Below are 22,813 nucleotides of genomic sequence, written 5' to 3'. Positions count from 1 at the left end.
AAGTGAGCGTTGAGGGCGATGAGTTTATATACAAAGTCAATGCAAAGACGCATAGAGATGCGAATTCCTGTCGGGTGGCGCAAAGCTACGTGGAGGGGGCAGGGCCGGGGATGCGAAGGCAACACGAAGGAAAATATTCAACTCAAGCGAGACAGTCGCATGACGCTGAGTATAGCCTATCAGTGTTGAGATTGTCTGTACGTCACCGACGGCTTCAGAGCTTTGTGTGGAGAGGGCCAGGCAGAGCGGGGGACTGAAAATCTGCTGGCCGGCTGAGAGCTGCTAAACTTGGGGGAGAGGAGCACCACTGCAACCATTGGACAAATAAATACCTGTAGTCGGTCGGATTCTGCGAATTCTGGAGCTCGAAGTTAACTGCTTTTATTAAATTAGCTTTTTACTTTAATGCACATCCGGTTCCAGTGTTGTTGCTAGCATTGCTAGCTCTGTCGGACTACGACTTCATATTTATATAAAAACCGGACAAAACTGGACATTACTGGGAGAAAAGAAAGCGAGGAGGTTGAACTACCTGGTGAGTTCAGAAAACATGTGTCTGTAACTTTATTCCAGCTATCATTGTACTTTACTGGAACCAAGTTAGCATAGCATAGCCCTGATCGATCCAAAGTCCATTCAGAAAACAAACATTTTAGAAGTTGTTGTCCTGCTGTCTTGCTGGCAGACCTGACAAAGCACAAATTCATGTTTAACAAATCTGCATCATATTGTAGTTATTTCAGAATCAGTTTAATCAGTTTATTGCTATTTAATCACAGCAAAATGTTTACTTTGGGTTCATACAGTTGTAGTTATGGCGAGTTGTTTATTCACGTTATCGTGTTAAAATCGCCATCTCGCGTTGTGTGCGAGGCGAAAATTCGTGATTGGTCTGAATGCCGCATGACAGTCAAGCAGTCATGGCAAACAATGGAAGCAATACTGGCCCTAGCTTTCCATGTAGTGCATTCCAGTTAGAAATGAACAAACAGAAATGATCTTAATAAGAATATTGCTATCTCTCCCTTAAACAGCATCTTTGTAACGACACCTCAACAATGAAATTTCACGTTGACAAATTTTTATAATCGACGTCGTCGATTACGTCAACTCGGTCACTGGTCACATCTTAGTCTTTTCATGTTTGCAGGGATCAATTGGGATATCCTGACTGAATGGTACATTTTGGAAATACCTCATGCATTTGCCTCATCTGAAACATATATAAATAATTGTAGTACATTTTAAATGTTCCTTTGAGATTGGGGCCAGGGCTTGAAGTGCACGGCTGACAAGCTGGTGAGCTTCTGTGATCTTCCTGTTCCCTTTCTTGTGAAAAGGAAGAGCAGTGTGAACACAATATTTTAACCCAGGACAGGAGTGGGTTGAGCCTACAGGGGTTGTTCCACTCTTAACACTCTAAAGTGTGGTCTCATATGGTACTCTGGAAATGGTGTGATGATTAATATTTCATTGGATTCTTTTTTCTTCTTTTAAAGTTGCAGGAGAAGGCTATGTTTAGTTGGCTAGAAGAGAAAATACTTGTAATAGGTGCAAAGTGAAGCTCCGTGTACATTCATAGCCTCTCTGTAAATGTACAGATTTACTCTTGTTATGCTGGATGCTGGAGGTGTGAGTCCATTGAAGATTTTGTTCTACATGTATATAAACCCAGTCAGAGCTTTATATTCTGTATTTCTCTCAGAAGGTGCCAATTACTGAATTGGTTATTTCCTACCCAGCTTACACACAGGTGTCTATTTGCTTTGAATGCAAGTGAGCATTAAACTGAAATGAGGAATGGGACTTGAAACAGTTGCTCCAGTTTGTCCTCACTGGTGTGTGTGGTCCTGTTTCCCAAGGTTATCATATCAACAAACTGGAGTTATTTCTGTTGGAAGTGGCAATCTGACCAAATAAGGATTCACCATGTAGCATGCCTCCCAAACAAGCCTTCCAGTAATGCTGGGCACTCCCCAGTGGACAGGGGAAAGTAAAAATAAATGATGAATAAAGGGGGAAACCGTAGGTATGCGGACACATAAGGTTGGTGTTTTGTCTGCATGCATGACAAGATCAGCTTACATATGCTGATAAGAAGTCTGTCGAATATTTATCTTCCTACAAAGCAGTCATACATGCAGAGCTTATGCTGTGAAGTAAATATCTTTGCAATCATTTGTGTTTGCAAGATATATTCTGTCTTTTTTGTGGACTAACCTATGATAATATGGTACCATAGCTGGAAAGGAATATTTACACTGAAGCTGCTGATCTTGAACTGAATGACATTGCATTTCGGTTTTTCATTTTGCCACAATACTCTATATTTGTCTCTTTTCCTACCGAAGATCATAAATTCCTCGTATACTTTTCTTCGATTCTGTTGTTTACATTGCTTTCTTCATCCCGGCCTAGATGCTACTGTACATTGTTTCTAGATTTGAATAAATGCCTGCGGTAAACTTACAGTACATAACTTATTAAGCAGTTGAAGAAAGTCTTCTAAGCCCACATATCTGAAGTAATTATTTCCCACTCCTAGGATTATGGAGTTTTTATGAAGCTTATGGTCAAGTCCACTGTGGGCAGAACCTCTTTAAAGTAGAATTGGCTCTATCTTACGTGTTTTTTTATAAGCGTCAGAAGAGCTCTCTGGGGGGGGGGGGGATGGTTATATGGAGCACACTGAAGCATAAGGATAAGACCCATTCATGCATTTCAAAGCGTGTTAAAACTTTTATCAGTGGGACACCAGAGCCCCTCGTGTCAGGTTCAACAAAGAGTGGTTTGGACAAAGAAAACTTTAAATCACTGCTCTGTTGCTTTGATTTTCTTTCTTATTTGTTTTTTAAGATTGCAGCAGAGAGTGGAGGTAGGAAGGTAGGTGTGGAAAGAAAACGAAACAGACGAAACAGGGAGCCAAGTGTAGCTGACTACCAGAGAAGACAGTGATTTATTCAGCGTGCCCATTAAAATGACAGCAACATGTTTAAATAGCCAGTTTTTATGTTCAGAATTGGACTGAATGTCTTGAGGAATAATTACAAATTATATTTTATTTTCTATATCTGTGGTATTAAATGAGATTGAAATAGGCTTGATATCTCTCCACATTATCAACTCAATATGGCATTCTCACCGCATATTACAGGTTTTTGAAAATGTTTAAATTTACAACATGTAAGTCTCTGTAATTACATGTTCTAAAATTGCATTGGAAGCATAGGCCCTGTCTTGGCATATCTACAAAGCTCCACAAAGGGGTGGGAAAAAGGAAAAGACGTTAAGGCCTATGTTTTGTTTGTGGGTTTTGGAACTTGGTAGGCATGTGTTCCAAGCTAACTAGCTAGCCTTCTCTCACTGGCTACAGCCTTGTGCAGCTTTCCAAGCAGCCTGTCAAGCTTCAAACACATTTGAAGGCTTCGCTTGACGCCTTGGGTGGCGTTGGTTGCCCTTTTTCCGCACAGACCCACATTGGCTCAGTAAAGCCCAAGATGAAAGGCTTAGGCCTACTTTATTTCTGCCAAGTAAACAAGTCCTGCTGTTTTGGCTGTTCTCTGACTTTAGTTTGTCATTAAAGTGCAAGGCCAGCTCTTCTCTCTAGCAGACACTATTGCAATCCCAATGTCTGAGAGCTAAGAACTTAACGGTTTGATATAGCCTTGCTTTTGAAGGGATTGGAACAGGGAGAGAAAAAAAGCAGGCAGAGCCATGTGGGGTGAAAATTGTGCTAGCTGGATGCAAGTTATGCGTTCTAAATCAGTATGAGATCAGTAAATTTCAATAATGCTGTTTGGGTCTGAAATTTTAAAAGATGAACCAGTGCACAGTTGTCTAGTGGCACAGATCTCATCCCACCCACAGACATGAACACGGTTGTTCTAGTCTCCTAAGCCCTGATTTGGCAGCTGAGCAGAATTGTATTTCCTGGATAAAGACTCATAGGCTTGTTGTCAACAGATCACAACAGGATATGGGCTGTGCGAGACAGACAGATACTGATTGTATGTGCCCTGTGTGAAATGTCACTTGGTTGCAATGTAGAGTAATCAAAGGTTGTTTATTGCTTGGGCGTAGATTAAGAATATAGGCTGGTTTGTCGGCATATACAGCACCTGAGACAGTCAGCACACCAGCTGTCTAGTTTTAGTTCTCTTTATAAAAGAGTTTTCACGAGCTCAGAGCTAGTTCATCTGAGGTTGTTGACACAAGTTGCCCACCTTTTCTGTGGGAGAGTGAGCAGTGTTCATTACCTGGTGAATCACTCCCTCTCTTCTCTTAAATACTGTGCTGTGACTTGCTGGATTTGGAATAGAGCGTGTTCCATGAACATGCATGTGTTAGGAAATGGCAACAAATTAGAGCATGTGGTCACAACACACACACAAACATGACGTTTTTCATATCTAAGCTAAGGAGAGAGAGAGAGAGCTGGAGCAAAGATCACTGCAATAGCTATCTTATCTTGCTGAATGCTCATTACTCTACTTCATGTTGTACCTATTGTACCGTTCTATGTGTAGTGTTAGTACTTATAAATCTTCTGTAATTGCCCCAGTGTTGTCCATTGTCTTTTAAAAACATATTATCATTAGTCTGTGGTGACCTGACATGAGATTTGTACTCAGAGCACCTAAAGACTGTTGAAAACTCCACCCTATAATGATGGCGCCTATCTGCATTTATCACTAGACAATAGTGTAGTAATAGCTGACAAGAGCACGCCTTTAATAGGATATGGCTGTCTATACCTGATTATGTTTGCCCTTTCATGGCAGCTTTCATTCCAGTGGTTAAACCCTAATGAAGAAAGATACACCTAGGTGAATTCTTACAGTCGTATTAAACAATTTTGCAGCTCACTGTGATGAATTTAAAGGAATGCTGTGGGTAATGCTTTGGCAAGCTTGGATACCTTAGACAGGTTTTATGTGCATTTGTCATCCCCAGGGTTGAATGAAAAGGTAAGGCAAAGCAGCCACTGGGGCTGCAGCTGCGAATGATCCACTTTTCAAGGTGCCCATATCAACTTTCAGAGATGCCTTCTCTGTTTGAGAGAGAAAACACACACTGGTGTGATCAGTGGTTTACCAAAGCCCCAACTACTCAGGGGAAGTGAGATAGGAAATAGATACCTCCAACAACTTCCTGATGTTTCCGGTGATTTGGGGGCCAAACAATTGTCCCAGCTCTCATAAGAGATTGCGAGAAGAAAATCCTGAAATGAGAAGTTGCTGATTTTCCCTTTTAAAACTTCAAAGAGTGGTCATGGTGGCTCATTTGGCTACGATTCAGCTTAACCGCAGTATTTCTGAAGGAAATCCAACTTGGGCCTTTGTGGCATGATATCGTTTAAAAAAGATCTTGTCTTCTCTTGTTTCAAAGAGTAAAGAATGTCACATTTTGGCACCGTGGCTGTCCAACGTTTTCCAACACAGAACTGAAAATTTAATTGAAGAAAATTCACCCAAAAATGTACAATGCGATGTCAATGCTGAAACGATATATCGTGCTACGCTATGGTAGATGGTGTGCGACCTCAACATGCATACATTTCTCACTTTCATAGCCAAAGTGCCCACACAGTCTTGTACCCGTCACGATCTGTAATACCACTGAGATTTTATGTGTATACATCAGACGTTACGTAGGTCAAAACTACCAGTAAGCACTGTGGTACCTCAGCTGCTCCATTGCTTCCAAGCATCCATTTACACAACTCCTCATAACATTCACTTTCACAAGCACTTGGGAACCTGAATCCCCAATAGGCCTAAGTCTTCCATGATGCGGTTGTCTTTTCAGATTACAAATAAGCCTTGCAGCTGTGAGGTGCTGAGATATCTCAATCCTAATGTAAGCAGTGCTTCCCCACTGAATGCCTTTTACTCATCTTTACAAAGACAATATGTATGTACTCATTCTTATTCATTAGCTGATGTGGCTTCTCTTCTCTGTTGCTTTTGGCAAATTGTGTGTGACTTCAGTTGGGCTACACTGTGTTTTAAATGGCATGCCAAGCAATGCTCTAATTCTCAATAATAGAAAACAGTTAGTAGCATTTTAGAGACTTGTTTATAAAGAAATTGACAAACAGCTCCTTGATGTACCAGTCCCTTCTTAACCTCCCACAGTCCTTTGGATTTTGGTTTCCCACAGCTTTCATTTGTGAGTATAGATGGCATCATGAGCAGTGAAAACAGATACTTTCATTGTGTTGTTTTAGGCTTGAGTGGTAGACACTTAACTCATAATGAAGCTGAGAATATTGATGTAGTTGTCTGGGGTTGAACATTGGGTGTCGGGATAAGAAATGTTGCAGTCTGTGTTCATTATTTTCCTCACACAAGAGAGAGAAAGCAAGGGTTTAAAATAAAGAATTTTAGAAGCACAGTGCCAGTTCATCAACAACAATAGTAAATATCTCAAGGACTTTAAAATTGGCCAGCCGCTGCAGACACCCAGCACATTCCCGATTGTCTGGAGTTACAGCTAAATATGTGTCACATAAATATGTGTGTCACTCTCAAGACTGCTAATCACAGCAGCAGTGCCCGGGTATGAACTGGCCCAACAATGTCCTGGCCTTCTTAACTCCCTCAAGGCCTCCATTTTGGAGCAGCGGTTGTAGCACTCAAGGACATAGTTGAGAGTGCCACTGCTGCCTTGCTGTTGTTTTTCTCCCCCTCTCAAAACAGCATGGCTATAATTACTGTCGGCCCAGCTCAGCCCACGCCTGAGGATGGCTTTTGTGTGTGCATGTGTGTGTGTGTGTGTGTGTGTGTGTGTGTGTGTGTGTGTGTGTGTGTGTATGTATGTGTGTGTTGTGACAAAAGCTGCGGGTTTGAAATGCAGACTTCTCTGGTGAGCTTTGGCTTACCAAGCAATCATTTTACAGTTCCTTAACATTTAGGTAGCGATAGAGAGGTACTATGCACCTTTATTGGCTGGGACACTAGTGCCAGCAAAGTCTTACGTAAAAGGAACATTCCTGGTGAGCATGTAACTTTGTCAGTGAGAGTTTAAATGGATTTGGAATATTATATTTTTTGTTTAGATTTTTTGGAGACAAGTTGTCATGAATTATTTTCTGAAAGTGATATCGGTGCTTGGATATTAGAGTGGGCGGCGAGTCCCGTGGTCAGAGATCTTGTGGGGAACTGGCAGCATGGAACAGAAGCAAACAAAAGCAGTTTAAGCCACAACACAACACAACATGCATTGAAATAGCTTTACTCATTCACAGTAGATGCAACATATTTTCTTGCATTTCAGATGTTTGACATCTCTGCATCTTGAAGTGGATGCTGGTTTCATGCCCCATCAAAATTCTTAAATACTTTGACTTTAAAAATGTGAGCGAGCAGTAAAATTGAGCTTGTATTTCAAACTATTTCACCGAGAGGCCATGCCCCAAAACCGCTTAGCTGACTGTTGTAGAGCTGAAACAGTTGACATTAATATTATTATTGGTCTGATTTTTGACTGAAAAATAATCAGCATGTATTTGAACAGTTGAGCCATTTTACCTTTTGAAGATGAACTGCTTGTCTTTGTCTAATATGATTGTAAACTGAATATCTTTGGGAAAGAGGAACCTGGAACAGACCATAGCACCAAAGGCAGATGCTCACTGTAGTTTGAGTTTGGTGACCTGCTGTGTGAAGATCAGCACCCCGCTGTTGCCAAAGGCACAATGGTATCTGGAAACACGCTTGATATTAATGACACCTTGCCAATTGTATTAACTCTTAGGACAAAAACATTTCAGCAGGGTATTTATTATAGCACATGAAATCCGAGCATGCTTACTACCTGAGGTTTGCTGTCGCTATTTTTACTTCGGCAAGTTACCACAATGACACAAGAACCAAATAACCTTTCCCTTCCTGTTTAGCTTTGAGATTTCACCTGAACCAAAATATACACGCTTTATAAACTGGCATGCATGCTCAAAAACATAAGGCATTCAGTAATGTTCTTCCCTGTGTCATTAACTTATCTTCTGGTGTGCCCGCTGTTGCAGAATTAAGGTGTAAATTATGTTTGTGAAATGAGACATCACTGCAGTCTTTACAAGGCAGAACTAAAACCAAATGTCTATTCTCCAAGTTGTGCTTTGTATAAAAGCCAGCCCTTTTGTGATTTCATTGGTTTGTTGCAGTGCTGTGCTTCTGTACTGAGAGTATGCTGTTTACATTACATGCGCTGTCTGTTATGCTACCTAGCTAAGCTTTGATTAGGCAGCTGATTTGGAGAGGAATAATATATCAGACATCTAGACTCTGTGTGGCTAATGTTGTCATCTGTATTCTGCTCTATAATACATGTACAGAGAAAAGAGTTACCTAACACAGCACGCAGGGGAGCTTAAAAACATTATCATCCATCAGCTCTAGCCTTGCTAAAGCACATGAATAATTAGTCAGCATGGTGTGTGCAGCACAGCAGAACTATTAGCTTTGATGGTAACAATCCGCAGCTTGCTAGCTCATGTAACCCACGCTGATCCTCATGCAAGAAGGGGTGTATGTAACAGGGTTGAGATATGGGGGGGTAGAGCCAGGCTTTCTCTTTGTGTTAATTTAGGTTTGTCTTTCATACTTGCACCTGCAGTGGGTGCTATTTTAACTTAATGTTAAATTACTATTTAAATGTGTTGCTTGTCAATATGTTGTACCCATGTTAGGTAAGCAGTGCAAAAACATGGGTTGCACTGAGAGGAAATGTTTGGTGTTCCCAGTATTTTCTAGCCGAATATCAGTAGATCTAAATCTTTGCAGCTCACTGTGAAGATTAAATAAAGCCTAAGAAGGAGAGGATATAAAAGGGGGAGCAAAAGAGCCTCGCTCTTATGCCTCAATTGCAGTGCTGAGGGAGGGCTATTTCAGGACCTGTAAGTTGTGGCCTGCTATTCTCGTTGCAGGCATATGTGCCATTGATGGGTTTGGGTTTCGGAAATCCTTTGCTTTATGCTAATCAGGCGCAGTATGGCAAGCAGACAACTCTGGAGCGGTTGAAGTTGGCATGTCTACTCTACACTCAGTGTCTCTGCAAAGTTGCAATTACACTGGTAGTGAGAACAGAACTCTGCTTATACCGTAGCCATGAAGCACTATCCTTCCCTCCTTTTCTTCTCTTTTCTTCTCTTGTTTGTGAATTTGATTCAGAATTGGATTAGACAAGAAACCCGAGACCCAAGCTTGTTTTATTTTTACTTTTGTCAAAGCCTGGCTTAACAAAGTCTCCTCTGTGCGATTGATGTCAAAAAGACCCTTGAAACACTTCAAATGGCAGTAGGATCTTTTCTGAAGTTTCTTTTTCCCTGTTTGAAAAAGTGCTCAGGACTGCAGGAGATATCCAACTGGGTGTCTGTTTATTCAGCTTGTGAAAGAATTAAAAGCAAGGTGTCAGGGCTGTGCTGCTGTTTGGGCAATATTTGCAGACCTTTGTGAAATTTCACATATGTAAGGCAGTGTGGTGGGCTGTCTGGCAACTGGTTTGACCAAAAACAGGGAAGACCTAGATGCAAACTCGTAACTCATGGGTGACAACCAGCAGGGTTCAGATTAAGTCACCCAACAATGACTGTGAGGATTGGTTTTTGAGAGTTTAATTAATCATACATTATATTGTTTATTTCCTTTTCACTTGACTCTCTGTTTTTAATTTAACGATTTTTCTCCCCATAAACATTAACAAACATTTCTAACAAGAATCCCTAAAGTTTGGTTTTAAAAGAATTGTGACCAATATTTGTGCTGATTGGGACATTTTACAAATAAAAATAAACTTTTCATCGCTTGCTGACAGACTATCTGTGACATGGAGACACTGTTTTATACCTACCTCAAACACATCTTTGAAATTTATGTTCTGGTATTTCTTTTTTCTTATTGGCCGTATTATACACAGATACAGATATAGGCTTTATCGGCAATAAGCTAATATTGGCAGATATATTAGTCTTGTCCATTTACCTGTGGTTCTCCAGTCCATTTTCAGAGAGAGATTAGTTTGCGATTGTATTATTTATTATTATTATTATGAAAAATAATATAAAATAGAGCATACATGTTTGTTGCGCTATATAATTGATATCTGTGTTATTAATATTATCACTGATTGTCTCTAACAGGTCTGGTTACAACAACTTCAAGAAAACTGGACAGAGAACAACAAGATGAGCACATTCTTGAGGTAAGCACTTTATTTTAATATTCAGCTCTAGACAAAACTGGAGACTGGTCAGTGTCAGCCTCTCTTATTTATGGGGAAATTAATTAGTGACACGATAATCAGAAACCTTTAAGGTCAACGTGTTCAGTTCCCCAGTCAAAACAAAAAGTGATTTCTGTCTCTGAGGTCTGGCATTTCCAGCCAACTCTGGCTGAGCGCCACATGTTGCCAGCAAGAACAAGTCTTCTTGAATATGCAAGAAGGGTCCTTTTAGAATAATTTTCTCCTTGTACTGATTTCCGGATGGGGTAGGAGAGAGAAGTGGGAGGCGTGTGGGAGATCCTGGTGACTGTTCCTTTGTTCTTTCCCACTGTTCCGTCTCATGGATGGAGCAAGTTGGGACAGGAAACAGTTGTCAAACCAACAGGCCAATGTTTAAACTTGTGGGCTTTAATTGAGCTGGGCTCTGTTCTCTCCTGATGGTTCCCTCCCTCTTTCTTGCCACAGAACCGAAGTTGATAATAGCTGTTTTAATTGTGTTTCCGGTGCTGACAGGGAGCAGATTGAATGGCTTTTAATTATTGTTAGAAGTTACACAATTCAGCGAACACTGGGTAACAGTTAATGCTGGTGCATCTGGTGCCAGAGCAGTGTTGTATTTCATACTCTGATTGTACATTGCTTAGCACTAATTTCATTACATGACTAAGAGGGATTAAAGTGGGGAATAAGAGAAACTGTACTCCTTTAGGAAAATATTTAGACTAGCTGCTGAATGATACTGATACTTGTATAATGATACATGTTAGTAACTATACATGTTTGAATTTGGGAAGACTATTGGGTATCAAGGTCAGAACAAGGTTCCAATGCAAACCCAAAGCTCCTCCATCTAGTGGCTGGCTGTAGACATAGAATTGCTACTTCCAACATGTGGTTGAAAGCTGTAGAATTGCTAGGTTTGACTTGGTGTCTATTTCAAATTCTTTGTGTCTATAAAAAACAAAATAAGAAGCAAATTAAGTTGAGTAAATGAATGTTGTTCATTTGTCTCATTTGACAAAATGCCTCCAGACAGACATTTAATAACCACATTAAACACTTGGCTCAAACTCGGGTGGACTTTAATGTTACGCCAAATTCAACACGCCCATTGTCTTCACGCTAATATTCTTGCTTTTCTTTGTAATATTTATTACTAAAGCTTGCAATGATACCACATACTGTAATCCCAGAGCACAAAGAAACAACATTTTGCAGGAAAATAACTAATTAAAAGTTTCTCCTGCACCTATTTATTCTGAATATGAATTGGAGGGATAATTTAAAGCAAGAAACTTTTGACCTAATAGGTAGAAAGTGGCTGAGTGAACACAGCCTGAGAAGTAACCTTGGCAACTTGTGTGTTGGTCACTGACTATTGGGAATCCACAAGGAAGCAATTTATTGGGCTAAACATTCATGGATCTGTACAGACCCCACGACCACCACACACACACACACACACACACACACACACACACACACACCTCTCACTGTATCCTCAGGGAAGCTAATCGAGAGTTAATCATGACTAAGAAGAATAAGTGTGTAGTGTACATACATGCCTTCGTATGCAAACTGGGTGCTGGCAGAAGAAATCAAACTGAAGTTCTAGCTAGTGTTGGAAGTTTTTGTAGGAGCTTGTTGTAGGAGAAGAAACGAAACATGTGGGGCCATGTGGAACATGTGGAGCAATTAGTGTGGAGGCTGTGTCAGCATTGTTTGCACCAAATGCCAAGAGGAGGTGGAGGGAGCACAGGGGGCCTTCAGCTTTTATGATGAGATGGATGGGGGTTGGTAGGTGGTAGTCGTGTGCCTGTGTGTGAAAGAGAGGGAGAGAGAGCTAAAGGCAGAAAGGCAGTGGGGGAATTTGAGAAAAGGCAAAGCTGCTCCTGATGGTTTGAGTGTAGGCTCTAGCGGCAGGATGAGAGGCCTCAGTCCCAGGAAGGAGGGGGGTGGGTAAATAGCAAAAGTGGGACATGCCAGGACATGCTTAGGATTCAAGCCTGGGACTGTAGAGAGAACATTATAATGGAAAAGCAGAGGTGAATGGGCTGGTCACATCTGTTGTCTGGAGCCTATCCCAGCATGCAGTTGGCAGGATGCAGAGTACGCCCTGTACAGCCTGTTAGTGTGGCCCATTTGCCTGGGATAATAAATCCAACTCACTGTATTTGTTTCTGATTAACCATTAAATCTATAAAATGTCAAAAACAGTAAAAATAGATGCGTCATAAGTTGCTTAGTGTCCCGTGTTTAGACAGGTTTATTTTGATATAAAACAGAGAAAATCAGCAAATCCTCATATATGACCAATGCACACACACCATTGAAGCTGTCTACCCTACGCTGTAGCCTGACTGCGCAGTGCACCCACCTTCAACTGGTTCAAGGGTTGTACATACCGTCTCCTCTGACACCTTCTCTAGTTTGTGCCTTTTACTTATTTCACTAAAAGTAATTGCTGTACAACATCGGTCAGCTCCACCTCCAACATTATCTGCTCAGTTTCAGTGGCCTACAGTAACAAAGAAAAAGAAACTCATCATAGCGGAACATAGAAAACCCACCGGTAACTAGCATTTTGACCGTGTAATGGCAGAGCAACTCAGACACCAGTGCACAGATATAAATGCTCACGACAGCACTTAGCACAACTCAATGCACAAGTATAAATTGGCCTTTAAGCTTTTGATTAGGCTTTGAAAGTGAATGTATAACCCTTTTGACTGCATATTTCCAGACACTACGAAGCCAAAGGTTTTACACTCAGGAAATAGATTACAGTTGGATCTAAAATTCCCCTTTGAGCATTCCTGTTGTGGTTTCCACTGCATCTGAAGAACTGTAAGCAAATTAAACCAATGATGGATTGTGTGTTACCATAGAAACTCTGCCCTAGGTTCCTGTTCATTGAGAAGTGCTACCTCTGGAATAGGTACCTTTTTGCAGAAACAAAATGTAGTCTCCTCGCCAACATGAATCCTCAAACGGTTCTTGGTCCCCTGGGAAAGTTCCTGTACTGAAACCACCCTAGGAGTAGCAATCTTGTAACAATGAGATATGTATTTTTTCTTTCTATGTAATTCAGCAGTTATCACAGCAAGCATTAGTGTCTCCCCTGCAATGCACATTTGGTAATAACTGTAAAAAGAGTGAGTTGCTCTTTGGAAACTTCAGCTTCAGTTCATTTTCCATGGTGTTTTAGCCAAGCACAACATACATTTTCATTGTTATGGGGTTTAAAAAGCTTCCAACTTACAAAATCCTTCACCGTTTATCCCAGATTATTTTAATTACCATTGCATGCATTAAAAGAAAATTACTTACATATGGTCAGATAAAACTAAAAGTTTAGCAGTAGATAATCAGAACATAATGCATTGGGTCAGTCACTTCATAGAAGTGCTGCGCTGATGCATGAGACATACTCCCTCTGGTGTGACTTCTCTCTCTTTTCTATTGTTTGTCCAATTTCAAACAAAGACTTTTGGTGAAAATTTCCTCAAGAGAGACATGTGGGGATGTGTAGCTGCGTAAATACACATAGCTGTTTTGTTGAGGAACTGTGCTGGAACATTTCATTTTGATACTTTTTGTCTCTTTCCATAACCATAGACTTAATTTTGAAGTATTTTATATAATCAGGGATACCTATATCTGCTGTGCATATATGTGGCCAAAAAGCTCCTGTGACCATAATGAAAATGTTTATTACACAGCACATGATGTGCACCAGTATATCATCCCTTGGAGAGACATTCAGGCTCAGATTTCTTGTCATTCCATTTAATTAATTCTGCTCATGTGAGTAGCACGGACAGCTGCAGACACTGCGAGAAAAACAAAAACACATTACTTTAGTAATTGAAACTATAGCACCAAATGGTGTGCGCCTGGCCCTGGACTCCTTTTATTGAAACACTTAGCAGATGGTTTTAAATGACTGTGACATTTGTTCTGCCCTTCTACAGTATTTTACAGCTTAAATTCAAAAATGCTCACATCTCTGCCAGTGTTTAGATGCACAACCCTTGAGCCCATTTCTCTGTGACTTGATGAAAATTGTGTTTGCTTAGGTCAGCCTGTGGCTCTTTGCTTTTGATTAAACTCCTTAAACTGTGCACTCACATGTCCAAAAGGACATCAGAGTGTTAAATAATTACAAAGCGTTTGCATGCCACCAGTAACGCTTGATGTCATTACTTAAATTAAGGCCCCATTAATGATTCCATTGTGTGAAACTGTCTTTTATACTGTGTAATTCAGGGGTTTAAAAAGCCTCCAGCGTTCAGTGGAGGACAGTTATTCTAAATGTTTATTAGCAGTGCAAAGTCTTTGTTTGCAAGTTTGACACAGCAGTAGTCAGTGTAGCTGGTGCTATCAGAATGAAGAGGTGCAGCTAATTAAAAATAATTTGCTCTGTTCGTGTACCAGCCATTCAAGCTACTGTTATCGTAATCACACGCAAACATATTAAATGTTACTTCAGATTAGGAACATTTTTAGTTCACCACACCAGCCTCAAGATGAAACAAATCATGTTTACCTGAATACACCAACCCTAGCTAGTTACTCCTCAGGAGTAACAGTGGATCCAGTATTAATTGCTTTACCATGTGGATAAGAGCTGATACTGAAAGATATACTTCCTCCCTACATTTGTTATTGTGTCCCAAATGCCTCCACATCACCAGATTTGGATGATTGTGGCAGTGTACCTTTATGCGTAAAATTTGATTATTAAATAATTTGAATTAGGCTAGAAGAGGGGCGCGAAAGTCTGAAAGCCTGTCGTGGTGCTTCTTACAGCCAACCAGACAAAAGTGGTTAGAACCGAACAGTCACATAACCAAGGGACCAAAATTGCAGCTTTTAAAGTCCTGCACTCTGTCTAGCAGGGATGAAAATATATAAATCCAGTTTAGTCTTTTATTTTTCTGGTGGAGAATTTTGCCTTACAAGATTTGTATTTGTAGTTCTGAAAAAGTCCCAATTTTACAACATCAAGACATTTCCTGTCAGAAAGAGGCATGCTCGACGGAGTACTTTATGACGAAGTGTTTGACTTGGATTCATTCATTGTAGTGTAGAGATTAGATTATTCGGTTAAAAGAAAAGAAGGAAAACATCTCTTCTCCAGCAACAGATTATGTATAACAGTCTGTAACTGATGTGTATTTGTTTTTTTGTTTTTTTAAGTTTAAGAGTGTGTTAGAAAAGAAAACCCTGACAGCAAATCTCAGAGGGAATTGCCTTTAATTTTAGCTGCTAGTTAAGCTGCTGAGAAAGAAGTGGAATCAAAGCATGATGAAGGGAAAAAGCACACTTCCCTTTTTCATCTGATCTTTGATTAATTGTAGGCCTTGGAATGATGGAACATAGCTCTCTTGATCTCTACAAATTCCCACGATAGTTGTGCATAATGTCAAATGATATGGCTGCAATTATAAACCTATTTTTAATAATTCACTGCTACCTGTTCCAAAACTAACACTGTAACTATTGAAGGGTTCCCACTTTTTACTGTATCTATGTAAGATTAGAAAAGTGTGTTCAGTCTCAAACCTTTTGAGTCTGTGTACTTCTTGGTCTGAAGTTTTTGTTCCTTCTCCTCAGATCACAGTCACTGACCATGGCGTTCCTGCCAAATCCACAACTGTCCGCGTCATCGTCCGAGTCCTCGACGAGAATGACAACAGGCCGTTGTTCCTGGAGAAGATCTACAAGATCAAGCTCCCGGAGCGGGAGAGGCCAGAGAAGGAGAGAGCTATGAAGAGAGACCCGGTGTATCGGGTCATTGCATCAGATCGTGATGAGGGTCCCAATGCCGAGATCTCTTACAGCATCGAGGAGGGAGATGAAAATGGAAAATTCTTTATCGAGCCTAAGACTGGCCTGGTGTCTTCCAAGAAGTTCTCTTCTGCTGGAGAATATGACATTCTTACAGTGAGTAATCTAATCCCAGGACTTCATCCTGTCGTCAGTGTATTTCCTTGTTTTTTGTTTTCCTCTTCTCTCTAACAATCTGTGTTTCTCTACCCTACCCTTTTCACTTTTTATGTTTAAAAATCCAGTAGAAAAACAAAGTCTCTGTAATTAAGACCAAATAAGTGGTCCACACACATCATGTTGGTGTTGAAGAAAATTACCATCAAAAGCAAATCACCAAAACTTATACTTACCCACAATATCAATTAGGATCTGATTGTTAAAAGGATGTAGAGTATGATTATTTATTGCCATGGTCCTATAACTGTGGTGCTTTGGTCATCAAGAACCAAACTTGTCATCGATCATCGATGTGACATGTGTTATAGCACAGCACTCAACAAAATGATTTTCGACTCATCATGGCAGCTTTTTGAAGAGTATCGCTGAATGACAAATAAATGTGTTGTATGTGTGAAAATGAATGTTATCTGTCAATCTTCCACCTGTGTGACAAAAAGCAATTATTGACCTCTAGTTTAGTCATCACAGTTGGCTGAGGAAAAATGCTGTGGTGATACCTAACACTCTCTCGCTTTTTTTATGTAAACCGATTTTCACCCAGATTTTATGTCGCCACACATCCAAAGTTGTGTTTTCGGCTACAAGAAGACACTGCTCACCACATTTTACAGTAATCGGAGTCCCTACAAAAGGTTGAATCACAAAAGAATACATCACAAAAGGTGTTTTGTTATTTAGAATATGAGGTTCTCTGGACGGCTCAGAGTAGAATTGGGATTACGACTGAAACACAACCCATTCTATGAATTTGTGACATAAATCAGTGGATTGGCTTTTACAGTATGTATGCCCTGTGTATAAAATGTAATAGGGTTTGTTTTAAAATATTTTATCTGTAAGCATTAACTAACAAGCTACATAACCAAACTTCTGAAGCGTTTCGGGCAGAGGATCCACCAGAGAGCTGTACAGAAACTCATTTGCAACAAAGTCTTTCATTCTCTGCCTCTCTCTCAGATTAAAGCCGTCGACAATGGACGTCCTCAGAAATCCTCCACTTGTCGTCTACATATCGAGTGGATTCCAAAACCAGAATTGCCGGCTGATGCAGCGCCCCTGCTCTTTGAGGAGTCCCCCTTCACCTTTTCTGTAATGGAAAGTGACCCTGTGGCGCACATGGTGGGCGTTGTCGCCACTGAATCCTCTGATGTTCCTGTGTGGTTTGAAATCACAGGTATTGTCTCCTTCCCATGCACCTCTGTCGTTGCGTGTACGCATGCATGCATACAGTAGAAATACTTTGGTAGAAAACCTTTGACACCTCAGGACTTACATAGTGTTTGTGTGTGCTATGGCTGGGAAAATGTTATATTAAATCAATATTCTTAAGACAGTAATGCTAGTATATGAGGAGTTTAAGTTTTATCATATTGGACTGCATGGCAGTGAGAAGTCAAATTTGAACAGCTATTTCAGCTGGAAGTTTTCTGAGAGCTATGGTAACTGCCTTACAAAGCCAAAAATCAGTAACTAAATATTTGGTCAAAATGTACTTTTGGGCATTTGTTTTACCATAAAAAATATTATGCTATTTAAATGCATATTTTTAGTGAAAACAGCATAAATAAAATAAAACTGACAGCTAAACAGGAGAGATATATCAAGTGTACGCCAGCAGTGAAAATAGCCACGGCTAACATTAGCCATTCGCCATCTTCTATTTGTATTGCATTTTCCCCTATCGATTGTCCAAAGGCTGAGTGCAGTATCTGCATTTTTAGGTCTTATGTAGGTTTTATGACAGTTACTGTATGTACAGTATCTCACAGAAGTGAGTACACAACTTACATTATTGTAAATATTTGATTATATCTTTTCATGTGACAACACTGAGGAAATGACACTTTGCTACAATGTAAAGTAGTGAGTGGACAGCTTGTATTACAGTGTAAATTTGCTGTCCCCTCAAAATAACACATCACACAGCCATTAATGTCTAAACTGCTGATGACTTAAGGGTGTACTCACTTTTTGTTGCCAGCTGTTTTGACATAAAGGGGTGTACTCACTTTTGTGAGATACTGTATGTTCTTAATCAACCTAAACATGCATAAATTCAAATTGTTAGCAGTTTGCCAGCCTTTGAACATTTATTTCTCAGTTTCACTGTTTCCGTATTACCGCTGCTCTCTGCTTTTGTAGAACAATTTAGATAACAGAATTGTATCATGACTTAATAGGTCAGAAACAATAAGTAGAGATACTTTTCTTAGAGATGCCACATATTTCCTTACAATTTTAAGTGGCAACTCTGTTTTAAAGTATTAAAACATAAGCAGTCTTTAGTAGTATGATAGGTATTGCATGAGATAACTGACCGCTTTCAAAAATGCTCGCCTCTTCTGCTTCCTCCCAGCCTGTCCTCCCTCTAATCAATATCTGACTGACACATTTCTTCTCTTCTCTCTTTCTGTGCTCTGTTACTGCTTTCCTCTTTTCTCTGGAATGTTCTGTTTGGTTGGATTTTTGCAAGACGGCATAGAGGATACTGAGATGTTTTACATCCTGCAGATGGCTTGTGACAACAACTGTACAGCAGAAGGTAGCTGCTGGGATCTCCTAATAGGCTGTGCTGTATTAAGAGATCATTCTACACTGTGCTGGTGCTGCCTTTTGGCTGTGGTTAAATTGTGTTGTGCCACTGGATTGATGTTATGCCACATTTTCCCCTTAAACCTGTGACCTGATTAGGAGTCTCAAGAGAACCAGAAAACCTCCTCTCCTTACCTCGTGTGAATTAGAGCTCCATTTTAAATCCACTGTTGTATAGCTATCTAGTTTAGCATCCTTTTATATACTATAAAGGGATTCTAAAGGGATTTGTTATACATTCATCACTTATGTATCATTTAACTGCATGAACTAGCTATTATGTGTATAATGTTTAGATAAACAACAAATCTAAACTGATAGTTAATGACATCAATATTAGTGTATCTATCATAATTATCTTCAACATCAGCGCAAATTGATGTTTGTATGTCCATCTCCGTGCCCCCATTTTAGTGTTTGCGTAACCTTGCTACATGCAGACAATTTAAGCGATGATTTGTCACTAATCTTTTGTCCTTCCTTGTTGTTTGCACAAAAACATTATTCCACAGGTGGTAATTATGATAGCCGCTTTGACGTGGGCAAGGCCAGTGGAACCTTGATTGTAGCACGGCCCCTGGACACCGAGCAGAAATCAAATTACAACCTGACGGTGGAAGCCACAGATGGGACACGAACTGTCAGCACCCAGGTAATTGAAACACTAATGAAACGGTTGGAAGCTGATGAGGCAGTTGTCATGGTTCTGTTTTCCTCATGTGAGAAATAGCAAGAGGAAAGGGACGGGGAACGAATGAAGCAGTGGCCAAACTATCCTGTTTTTTGGGATGTGATACATTGGGAATGCATCATTGCTCTCAACTGGCTTGGTAAAATGACAGTTTATAGGTTTGAGGCTCATTACGTCTCTCTATGACCGAACTTCTAACAGATAATACAAACAAATATGGGATATGATATAGTAAGGCTGTGCTGTATTAAGATCTTCTTATAGTGGCCAGTGCTGCCTGTTGGGTGTGGTTAAATTGTGTTTTACTACTAGATTTGCATTTGCATGTTCTGTTATGAGCTCAGATAGGGATAGATCTTTTGATAAAAAAAATTCTTTGACATTTTGGGAACTATGTTTATTTGCTTTCTTGGCATGATTTAGATTAGAAGGGTGACTCTCATATGTATTCAGTGTCAGCATAGTGTACAACCAACAGCTGTTAAGATTAGCTTAGCATACAGACTGGAAAGAGGGGAAAGCCTTGCTCTGTCCAAGGGTAATCACTAATTAAGGTGTTCTATTTAGTTTTATTAATCTTTACAAGGATTGTGGATAGATGTGGTATAAAAATGACATGTTTTACGTTGTTATGTGCGGGATTATTTCTTGGTCGGACGCAGTGACTTGCTTGTCAGGCAGGCTGTTTGGGCTTTTTGGGCACGTTATGCTAAACTAATCTATATCCTGGCTGTAAAAACATATTTGCTAAATTCAATTTTACTTTCTATTTTAAAGTCACAATTCTATTTTTTATAGCATCTGCCAGAGCAAATAAAACATGAGCTTGCAGATTTGTCCGGCTCCCTGACTATTGTTTTGTTAGACTCTCAAGTTTTGATTTGTAAAGATAAACAGATCATTTGATGCGAATTCTTCTTTAAAAATATAGTCTCGTTGTTATCAAGTGTGATGTAACTGCCATATTTTTTGGGGGGTGGGGAATGTACCACACTATGGCCACTAAACTAACTTACTTTAACTTACTATTAAACACAAAAACAAACAAAGAAAGAATCATATACTATAGCAGACTTAAGCTGATGATACACAGAGCAACTTTTAGAGCAATCGTGCAGGGCAACGTTGCTGTCAATGGTAATGAGTAAAGATTGCTACCGTAATCCCCTTGCAACACCACTCCGCCACCCGGACCACACCGCCGCTATCCGTTCAAAGCATGGTCAGACTTGCCACTAGCGAGATTGCCCAGCAACATTGCTCAAAAAGTTGCCCCGTGTATCATCAGCTTTAATGAAGACTCATTCAAACCATGGAATAGGTAGTCATTGTTACTCCTCCACTGCTCTCTGCCATCTCAGTTGAGCGTTGAACTCCAGGAATCTTCCATTGTCTCATTCCTGACGAGGGGCGGCTGTGATGATGGTGGTGTCTAGCCAGAAGTTTTTTTGCAAAGTGTACATTCTTTAGCCCCCTCCACTCCTCTCTGCTGTGTCTCTCTGAACCTGTGAACCTTTTCTTACTACTTTTCTGAGAAGAACAGATTGCTTCAGTATTTTCTGAATGGTCTTTAAATAACTAAATATATTACACTACATATACAAGTTGGCTCATGCCACAGTCTGGAAACTGCAAAATCAACTAAAAAGATACTTTTATGCAGAAGAAAAATGATAAAAGGATTAGATATTGTAACTACATGATCCTATGCAAGCCATCCTGATGAAAGAGGAAACTAAAACTTTCTTCCATAAAACCTCCAAAGCAGTGGCGTACTTGCATTTTAATATATTAATATGCTGATTTATTCCTACTTGCATGTATCTTGCTCCCCAGCTGATACAAAAGCTGAAGCACCATGATAAAAGCTTTTAAACATGCAAGTTATCTTTGGTTTTTGTTCAGATGGTCATGCCTTGTCCGTGAGATTTTGAATGTTTTTACATGATAGTTTGGGTCATATGGGATGGTGGCATTCAAAATGTTTTGTCCTTTGTCCTCAAAGTGAAGCTTCAGAGAACAGTAGCTGGAAAAGAATCTATTTGTTGTCACTCTGTATGAATAAAGCCTTTCATCATCTGGCTGCTGTGCTCCGCTGAGCCTCGAATGAAGCGCCTCCTTCACTGGCATTTTGCAGCACATGCGAGGAAGCAGCACGTCCTTTAGTTTAGTGCCGAACCTTAAAACAGCCACAGTGCCTATTTTCGCAGCCATGATTTTCTCTCCTCATAAAGCACTTTCTCAAAAGGCTTGAAACACTTATTTAAAAGCCTCTGAGCAATACTGCATGCTGTGACATTTTAAGTCAAATTAATCACATTGAAAGGTTAACATATTCAGAATTCTCATTTTCAATGGGCTTGATTCTCAGTGGGGCCGGCTGTGGTAGCAGCCCTTTATCAGTGTCATATAAAAATACTGGGTCACTTAATGGACTTCAGATCTTGCTTTTATTTTGTTTACTGCACACAGCAAAAATTGTATGAAATCAGATGCAGTGGTGATGCTGTCATGAAATTGTATGTACACCAAAACATCAATGCTTGACATGGGAACATATTTTTTTCAATGCTTGAGAGACACAGTTTGGAGTGTGTGTGTAGAACGTTATAGAAAACGTTGTAGCATTTCAAGTTAGTAACTTTGGCAGTGTATGTTGATATCCTGAAGTGGATTCCCTGATCATTATCTATCTTTAAAATTTACAGCATTGCACTTTAACACACTACCTCAAGTTTTTCTAGTGAGATCTGATAGTGTGATGGCAAGTTTTACTCTTAAGTACTGCTTGATGATCATCTTTATGAACTCCATCTCTACAAGCCATCTCAGTTCAACTGAACCCTCAGTGTCATAGCATACTGAGTCAAAGTATAATCACTTGCATAGTATATCAGATGAAGCGTGTTGCCAGCAACAGAGAACTCTTTCTCACTGCCTGCAGATTTTGAATGTGCATATTTTTGTCTATATTATGAGAGCCGTGAGTGCTAGTGCGTAAAATACAGTGCTGTATACCCAGCTGACCACAGTGGGTCAGCTGTTTTCTGTAGAGAGTACGATTTACTCAATTTGTGTGCTCCATAAACCACACTTTGTCATTTAGGCCAGCTGCCTGAGATATGCTGAGAGCCAAATAGGTGACTGAAAGAAACATACGGTATTAGGTGAGACAGTAATAATTACCCAAGTGGTGTGGGGTAGTAATAAATACTCCCCGAAAATAGAAATGCATTGTTATTATTGATAATTTTTCATAAAAAAGGTGTTCTAATTTGTGTTGGCCGGCAT

General features: G+C 40.0%; 1 protein-coding gene across 6 annotated transcripts in view; it reads left to right on the top strand.

The window, feature by feature from the left end:
- Positions 1–22,813, top strand: part of fat1a (FAT atypical cadherin 1a) — a 76,458-nt gene that overhangs the window by 20,340 nt on the left and 33,305 nt on the right. For all 6 annotated transcript variants that reach the window (XM_038713035.1, XM_038713037.1, XM_038713034.1 and 3 more), the window contains exons 4-7: positions 10,142–10,203; positions 15,844–16,173; positions 17,197–17,413; positions 19,344–19,483. In XM_038713035.1, coding sequence (XP_038568963.1) covers positions 10,142–10,203; positions 15,844–16,173; positions 17,197–17,413; positions 19,344–19,483 — 749 coding nt within the window. The remainder of the gene's footprint in view (positions 1–10,141; positions 10,204–15,843; positions 16,174–17,196; positions 17,414–19,343; positions 19,484–22,813) is intronic.

Source organism: Micropterus salmoides, unplaced genomic scaffold (genome assembly GCF_014851395.1).
Source record: "Micropterus salmoides isolate LMB-PRFRI ecotype aquatic unplaced genomic scaffold, ASM1485139v1 Ms_hic_scaffold_12, whole genome shotgun sequence".
Classification (NCBI taxonomy): domain Eukaryota; kingdom Metazoa; phylum Chordata; class Actinopteri; order Centrarchiformes; family Centrarchidae; genus Micropterus; species Micropterus salmoides.
This window is presented reverse-complemented; position numbering and strand designations above follow the sequence as displayed.